The 8,945-nt window shown below is 28.9% G+C and overlaps 1 protein-coding gene across 1 annotated transcript; it reads left to right on the plus strand.

Moving 5' to 3' along the window:
* Positions 1-632: 632 nt before the first annotated feature.
* Positions 633-3,785, plus strand: LOC102603235 (high mobility group B protein 7). The gene is made up of 7 exons (XM_006361247.2): positions 633-946; positions 1,023-1,181; positions 1,703-1,790; positions 1,936-2,025; positions 3,022-3,066; positions 3,169-3,264; positions 3,379-3,785. The coding sequence occupies exons 1-6, from the start codon at positions 864-866 to the stop codon at positions 3,235-3,237; spliced, it is 534 nt and encodes a 177-aa protein (XP_006361309.1). The 5' UTR covers positions 633-863; the 3' UTR covers positions 3,238-3,264; positions 3,379-3,785.
* Positions 3,786-8,945: the final 5,160 nt, after the last annotated feature.

The following is an 8,945-nucleotide window of genomic DNA, read 5'->3' on the forward strand; positions in this document are numbered from 1 at the left end:
TTTTCTAATCTAACAACAACATGCATGAACAATTAAATTGGAAAATTTTAAAATCCCTAATAATAACATGAACAATTAAATGTATCGGACGTTTTAGGATATATTCGAATTCCATCAAATTTAAAGAATTTTCGTAATTTGAAAAAGAGTAGGATACGATGTAATTAGCTCTTAACACTATCAAATTTGTATAAAATTATTACTCCCTCCGTTTCAAAAAGAATGATCTCCTTTATTTTTTAGTCTGTTTAAAAAAGAATGACCTCTTTCTTTTTTTGGTAACATTTTAATTTCAGCTTTTCACATGACATGTTTAAGGCCAGCAGATTAAAGAACAATTTTATACATTTGACATAACTTTAATTTAGGACCACAAAATTCAAAAGTTTTCTTTATTTTCTTAAACTCCGTGTCAAGTTAAACTAGGTCATTCTTTGTAAAACGGAGGGAGTATTAATTAGTAGTATCACTTTTATATTTTGGTCCCTTGTAACCCAAAAGCCACACGCCGCTGACTTTACTTTGACGTGTCATTTCCTTATAAGTACGTACGATCCCACTTTGATTCATCGCGGGAAATATTTGCCCTTTTCTAAAAGGCGCTTCACTTGACTTTTTTTGGAGCCCCGCCCGCGCAGCTTAGCCAAAACATACCATTGTCCCGCTAAAATATGCCTCAATGACCACCTTATCCTGCAACCCCTTAATTACTTCATAATCGTTAAGCAAACAATCAAGGCATTATCCTAAACCTTAGGCGCAAGTTAGTTTAATTTGGGTCCTTATAATAGCCATTAATGGCGATTCCAATTGTCCTGTAGAATCCAAGTTAATAATACTTACAGAAAGAGACCCAGTATTCAATGATGTACCAAGCTAGAACAAGGAAAAGGGATTTTGGTATCCAAATACATCGTGGTCCTGATGGCAGTGCTTTTCAAAAATGGTATACTACTTTTCCCCTCTTTCTGATCAATAATTTATGTAAAATTTTTGTTTGTGTAATGTGGGTGTATTTGCAGTGAAACATGTGGTATCTCAGTGGCTATTGCGTTGGCTGACATGCATGAATGTGAACCCAGAAAGGATGTAAAGAAATTGAAATGCCAACCCAGGAGCAGAAACATTGTTAAGGAGAAGAGGCTTATTCATCAACCCAGATCGGCTTTTCGAATTTTCATGTTAGTTGCCTCTTATCTCTCTGTTTAGTTATTTATTTGAATGTATGAGTTTAGATAGGCTTGTTTAATATAGGCATAATATATAAACAATGTACCTTAACTTGCTCAAATAGACATTTAAATTTATATAAAGTTGAACAAGTATACACGTGTCCTATATGACATAATACAAATTAATTGTCATGTAGGACGGACATATCTCACACGAATTGCCATGTAGGACAGGTATATTTCACGCAAATTGCCATATAGGACGTGTGTGTTTATTTGTGCAAATTGTATACATGTTTAAGTGCTATTTCTGCACACCCAAAATTAGAGGATATAGATGTTAAATCAAGTTAAATGGCATGTTTTTATGTATTTTGCCTTCAACATATTCAATGTGTGTGCCAAATCTTTACATTAAAGAACAACCATGTTGTGGATATCTATTTTGTTTGTTTAATATGTTAGTATTATGTGTATAAAGAAAAAATGTTGTCTTAAGTGGTCATGGCCTCATAGGTTTGGTGTTGCAGGGAGGATTTTGTGAAGAAAAACATCGACGGAAATGAGTTTGAAGTAGATAACAGAGGTTTTGAGACGTGGAAAAACATGACACGTAAGGTACCAGTTTGTTTGGTACTTTTAGTTGTTTCTATTTGAGCTTTTGGCTGTATTTTTTTTATCAAACAATGCTAGCTAATCATGTTTCATCACCCATTTGTTCATTGAAGTGTTTATTAATGTAATTGAACTGAAAAAATTTCAGGAGAAGATTTTGTACTTCATGAAAGCCGAGACAATTAATCTTGCACATGTGAAACTTTTGCACAGAGAGGAGCATGATATGCCATGGAGGGTAATCTGCGTGTTACATTTCCTTGTTCAGCTACTACTGCTTATTCCTTGAATGATCATTGATTGTCACTTTAGATATTGTGCTCCTAAATGGACTCTGCTGGCTAGTGATGCATTTCCTTGTTCGGTATTGTATGGCATCCTTTTTCAAATTTCCTATAGTTCAGGGCTAAATGTCATTTGAAGATTCCCAAATTTCAGCCTTATTTGAACTTTCTGTGTTTTCTGAAATGAAAGTTCATTCTGTTAAAAAGTTGATGCCTTTTCTGTTTCAAAGCTAGTAAATGTGATGAAGTTACAATCTTGCTTATCCAGTAACAAGATTCTCTAGCAGAGGACATAGATTCCTTAATGACATTAGATACAATATTGATCATGCATGGGTAAAAATAGTTTGGATTCCAGAATTGTTTTTCATACTCCTCACTATCTGCAATAGTATTAGTCTCTTGAGCAAACATATTAGCCTCTCTTAAGAATAAACATTTGCCTTAGATGACCATCTAAGCAAACATTTCTGCGTTTAGATTTCCACAGAGAAACTAGATTACCAAGTCCTATATCTACTGAAGGCATTAGGAGCTTAATGCTACTTCAACTGTGGAAGTTTTATACCTAAAGCTCATAATGCTCTTTTCTGTATTTATTTGCTCTCTTACGTTACCTTTGCTTGCAAATTTTTAAAAGCATTGTACTGTGATCTGTTTGATAAATTACAAGTTCCTTGTGGATAATGCTTCTATCTTTCTGATTCCCCGTTAAGATGCTTAAAACTTTAAATTACGGGTTTCCGGATACTGTAAATGACATAACATCTTATATCTCTTGAACCTATTAGGATATTTATATGGCTTTAATTTTTGAAATGTTTCTTTTCTGACATGCTTGACGAGTAATAAGTTTATCATTTGCAAGAATGCATTTGGTCCCTTCCATTCAGATGCTTAACTTTCAAGTACAAGTTTTAGAATACTGTAAATGACAGTTGCAACTATAGGTGGATGATGAGGCAGATTCAGCTGATGTTGGCAAGTATGATGAGGTTTGTTCCTTCGCTTCTCAATTTCATCTAGATTTAGTGATTTACCTGAGTGCTTTTTCCAATTTGAATCACAACCTAAATTGCTGTCTTTTTTGTTACAAGAATTATGAAGACTATGATTATTATGATTCTGAATCTTCTTGGGATTTGATTGATTTTGGCCTGAGGTAGACAAGAGCTTTGACACCCAGTGAGAGGGTAATGATTCTGTTTCTCACTTATTTTTGTGTGCTTGTATTTGGATTTAGACTATATAATAGGCTCCTAATACTGCAACACGACTCTTCCTCTCTTTTTTCTTCTTTGAAACAGGAGGGTTTGTTCCCGTGTAAAATCTTGAGGATTGAACATCATTTTGATTTTTGAGGTGGTTCCATGCTTTGGACTAATGGAACCCTTTATGTCAGTGGCTGGTATCTGTTTTTGTGCAGAAGCCTTGCCGATTCCTACCTTATTGAAGGCAACTCAGGTTGGTTGGCTACTGCGCGTAGTATTTGTTACTATAGGAGTTAGGATATTGAATATCTAGATACGCGTTCTTAGACAATCCCACTAGATAATCTTCAGTGATACATTTCTTGGGATCAGCCAGGAACCTTGTATAGGATGGTTTTTTGTGAAGGTTCTTGTTTGATTTGTAGGCTTCCTACAGGGCCTTTGTGTACAGTCTCATGAAATGAAAAGGGGTGATATTTGCCCCGCTATTTATGGGAATAGTTTAACATATCCTCTTTGAGTTTTCCGTTAAAACTAATTCTACCGTTATACATTTGATGAATTATGCCCCTAAACCTTGAGGGGTAATGAACACAAATAAATATACCGGACCATTTATCAAATCCGGCTCACTAAAATAACCCATTAATCTTCTTGATAAACCATTGAATGAAACCTTAGGCTAAGGATAAGCCTCGTTTCTAGGAATCCCGCAAGCTAGCTTACTAAGGTAGTTTACTTTTTCGCTCCCGAAGAGAAAGAAGTTTTTGTTACTTTCTTCTTCAAGGCAGGCACCTTTGTATGAAACTTTTGTGTTGCTATTGCCCCGTCCCCTAGAGGGCGGGGGGGTTGACAAATCTATAGTGGCGGGTCTATTTCCATTTGGGCGAGTTGTGGAGTAACTTATTTCTTTCATTCAACCTGTCTTGCTTGATTGGTTAAAGAGTCTTGCAGGAGTGGTATTAGACTCTTTGACCTCATAGTCAATCCTTTCTTTTGCGGATCCATGGGGTTTTTGTTTTGGGTTTACCATGCACTCTTGCTTCGTGTAACGTTGTATGTATAATAGAGGTAGTGTGGGGATATCTGAGATACACTGACTGAAGCATGCAAAAAATCACAAAATGAAATTGACTCCTCCTTAGTTGCAAAGTGGAGTTCTTCCCCAATGGTCATTTGATATCCTTATTCTCTCATTTGATTCTAATTTCATAGGCAATTTTAGTGATACAAACCAACTGAAATATAATATAACTTTAAATTCAAGAATAATGTAAGAGGGTAATAATTATTTTCATAGAAAAAACTCATATAATGACATCAACTTCTATCAACGTAAAGTTGCACAATTTAATATATTATTACCTAAATTTCATATATATAATCAAATGAATAATCAATATGAAATGCTCAATAGTAATTAGATTTTAGTTGTGCTATATTTTTGTGTTAACGAACTGAATAGAAAGATGTAGCTCAACTTTAGCGATTATTGCAAACGTAATTAAAAAATAAGAAATATTTGAAACACAATATCATTAGTTGTCTTGCTATCTAACAAAAAGTACTATGTTATCACATAACTTTAAAGTTAGAGTAATGTATAATTATTTTGATAATCATCTACACATGTACAATACCTTTATAATCACCATCATCCTTGTAACTTCATTTCCCAATTTTCTAATTTAATTTGATCTATACCTCCCTTTAATTCCCAATAAAATCATCATGTTGATTTAATTTAATATGTGAGTATGAACAAATAAACAATAAATTAAATTGAGGTACTAATAAAGTGTTTCTGCATGAAAGTAAAATATAAATTCAGTTATAAGAATTTTGATAAATAAACTTATGAAATCTTAAGAATTAAATATCTAATGGATTAAACCAAATCTATTAGAACTCAATAAAGAGTTAATTTATGAAATATATTAGATAACTTTTAAAATTTATGAAATATATTAGATAACTTTTAATGAATTAATATATATTTTGAATTCTCACCATTTACTATTTGAAATGAAATTTAATTCAATTTAAATGAAATTAAATATATTAGATAACTTTTTATGAATTATTATATTTTTTGAAATTTCACAATTTACTACTTGAAACGAATTTTAATTCAATTTGGATAAGTATTCACAAAAGTAATGTCATTTTTAGGACGATATTTAATTCAATTTGGATAAGTATTCATAAGAAGTATTTAATTCAACTTAGATAAGTATTCACAAAAATAATATCATTTTTAGGACGATATTTAATCCAATTTAGATAAGTAATCATAAGAAGTGTTTTAGGAGAAAAAAATACATCGAAAACATGTGAGGCAAGTTTATCATGCACGGTTCTACATTACCTAAACTTTCTATATTAATCTACAACATTTTTCACGGTGTATTTTGCACAAGATCAACAATTGTTGTATAATATTCTACTAGTTAATCAAACCGCGCTTCGCGCGATCATATTTTTCTATATTAATTGATATATAAAAATTATGAAATGTTTTAAATTATTTATGTTATTTCACTAATAATTTCCTTTATATAATACTATTTACGTTAATATATTTATTTAATTATATAAATTTAGAGTTCATGTAATTTTTTTTGCTTATAATTTAATTTTTTCACAATTACTTTTCTAAAATATAAGCATATCAATTTGTTTAATTGATAAAATTCATAGCTTAAACTTTTTGTTATATATCTACACAAAACTTTCATATGAAAGGCATAAAAATTAATATTTCGTAAAATTTTTATTAAAAATTAGAAATAATAAATACACAAGAGAGCTCAAATATCAATTTTGTATAGAAACTGAATAAATTATGTAATCCAAACACAACATAAAGATGAAGAAATTAAAAGTGAATATCAATAATTTCATATATCAATATGTGGATGAGTTTTGATTTTCAATAAAGAATATGAAAAATTTGGACAATAAATGATAATAATTGTGACGTTTATTCTTATAAACTAATAAAATAAATAAGAAAATAGGGAAAAATTTAACTTTTTTGGCTAGTGCAATATTTTTTTACTGTCAACTTTAATCATGGGTTCATCATGAAACGTAATAAATATAAATGGATGTTAGAATTTTTTTTGGAGAGTTACGTCTTTCCATTTTTTAAATTTATTTAGTGAGCAATTATCTTATTCTTTAATTGACTAATTATATAAATATTTTTTAGATTATTGAAAATTAGATAAAAAAGAGAAAATCTCATAATTAGGAGAGTTAAAGGGATGGTTTAACTTTTTTCAAGCTATTTGAAATAGATATTTCATTAGACTCCTCTATTTTAATAAATTTTCATTCGTTAGGGAGAAAATGAAAGATTTGAGTGATAAATATTTTTGCCTTTAAATTTACAATAAATAATAAGAATAGGTGGAGTAGTAAAATTTGAGGTATTTAAAACTCTTAAAATAAATAATAGAAATTAATGAAGGGAATAGTAATTGACACATTTTTTAATAGTAATTATAAATAGAAATATAGTAAAAATTACAACAATTAAAAAGCTTTATAATATATATATATATATATATATATATTTCATTCTTCTTGGAGAATGAAAGGGTTGGAGTTAAATATTTAGGTCTTTAAATTTACAATAAAGAATAGGAATACGTAGAATAATAAATTTTGAGACATTTAAGTTTTTACAATATATAATAGAAATAAATGGAGAGAGTAATAATTGACACTTTTTTAATAATAATAATAAATTAAAATATAGTGAAATTTATCAAAAAATAAGAAAAAAATAAATAAGATCTTTGTCTTCTTTTTTTGAAAACGAAAGTATTGTATATAATGTTTATAGTTTCTTTAGTTTTTCATTAGAATTATACAAATACTCAAATTTGTTGATAATTTTTTTAATTCATTGCTTGGATAACGTTTTTTTCCTTTTTGTAAGTTATCAAATTTTCGCTTTTTAAAATGCTTCTAATCTTAGTGTCGTATTTAGGAATGCACTTCGGCATACAAATAGACAGTAACATTGAGTACATAATGCTCGTTTTAGAATGTTGCAAAAAATTATCATAATAAAAATTCAAAAGAACGTAACTAACCATAATTTAACCTAATGAATTATGTATGTACACCTATAGTCATGTAAAAGAAAAAGAAGAAAAAATCTTTATATTTTAAGTTCTTTAATAAAGTACATAAATGAAATATAGAGAATAGGAAAGAAAAACTAAAAAAATCAAATTACTATAATAATAATTTTGTTGTAAGACTCTACATTATCTTCTTCCAAAATTCACAATTTTCTCTATTTTTGTATCTTCCTCAACTTTCTTCTTCACCCTACAAGCACAAATAGTATATTATGAAATTGTTAGTTACTCCATGATTTTATTTGGATTGAGTTTATTCAATTTAGTTTCAAAGATTAGTTAAATTGACTAAACAAAATAAATAACATCACATAAATTATTAAAGTAAAAAATAATAATTTAAAAAATTAAAAGAAAGCATTTTTACCCATAGATTCTTTACGACTTTGTTGAAAGCAATCATATGATGTGATGATTAGCATTTCTTTCTCACCCTAATGTATGATATGGTGATGGAGAAGTATAAGAATAACTTTGAATGAATTTTTTCTTGCTACAAAATATGAATTTATATAGAAAAAAGAGGAGGAATACCATAAGGTGTCATAAACTAATAAATTTAATTTTGGGGGTTATGAAGATTAAAAAAGAAAGAGTTATGAATATTATTAAGATTATAAGTTGAAGAGGTGTGAGTTATTGAAAGTTCTTTCTTATTTTATTAAAAATATATTATAGTGATAGGTGAAAGTTGAGTAATTGAATGTGAAGACTTTTTGAGATATTAAAAATAAAATAATTAAATAATGAAGGAAAAAATAGTAAAAAAAGAAAAGAAAAGAAAAAGATAAATATAAATGGAGGCCATAGAGAGGTGTCACGTCACCTTCTCTATGTTTCTCCTTTATATATATACTAGTGAATTCAGCCGCGCTTTGCGCGGTAATAAGTTTTTGAACAATTTATTCATAACATGCAAATGATAAAATCGATCTCTTAACGTACATGAGTAACAAATTGGAAACATAATTTTCCTTTGTACATCTTAAAAAGAGTATTCAACCTTATTTTCTTTCATGGAAAATATAATCTTTAGTATGTTTATATACTATATTTTAAATTTAAATCTAAAAACGTGACTACTATATAAACACATGAACTTGTCTAACCGTCTCAATTACATGCTACCATGTTTTCTATCTTTGTATAAAAAATATATATTTTCTTTGTTCTTCATTTTTTTCTCTTCCTTTCTATGACTTCTTTCCTACTCACCACTCTTCTTTAATCCTTACATTTTCATTCACTTTCATTTTTTTACATTTTCATTCACCTTCATTTCTTTCCTTTTTCTTTCTTTTTCTCTTCAAATTCGTCATCTCTAGTCTCCTATTGATTTTATCTAACTGTCAATTCTTATTTTTCTCTTATGATAATATTCATTATTGTGCCTTGTAAATTATATATGAAAGACATTGAAATAACTCTCCCAAACAAAGCATACTATGTAATAATATGAAGAATCATAAATATTTGTATAATTGTATCACACAATATTTATTCAAT

The sequence above is a fragment of the Solanum tuberosum genome, unplaced genomic scaffold, assembly GCF_000226075.1.
Source record: "Solanum tuberosum cultivar DM 1-3 516 R44 unplaced genomic scaffold, SolTub_3.0 scf00349, whole genome shotgun sequence".
Lineage (NCBI taxonomy): Eukaryota > Viridiplantae > Streptophyta > Magnoliopsida > Solanales > Solanaceae > Solanum > Solanum tuberosum.

What these genes read in the sequence shown, in the direction of transcription:
- LOC102603235 (XM_006361247.2), top strand. Translation starts at nt 864, where the DNA reads ATGATGTACCAAGCTAGAACAAGGAAAAGGGATTTTGGTATCCAAATA. An exon ending in GGCAGTGCTTTTCAAAAATG is followed by an intron (nt 947 to 1,022) that starts GTATACTACTTT and finishes GTGTATTTGCAG; the next exon opens with TGAAACATGTGGTATCTCAG. An exon ending in ATGTTGGCAAGTATGATGAG is followed by an intron (nt 3,067 to 3,168) that starts GTTTGTTCCTTC and finishes TTTTGTTACAAG; the next exon opens with AATTATGAAGACTATGATTA.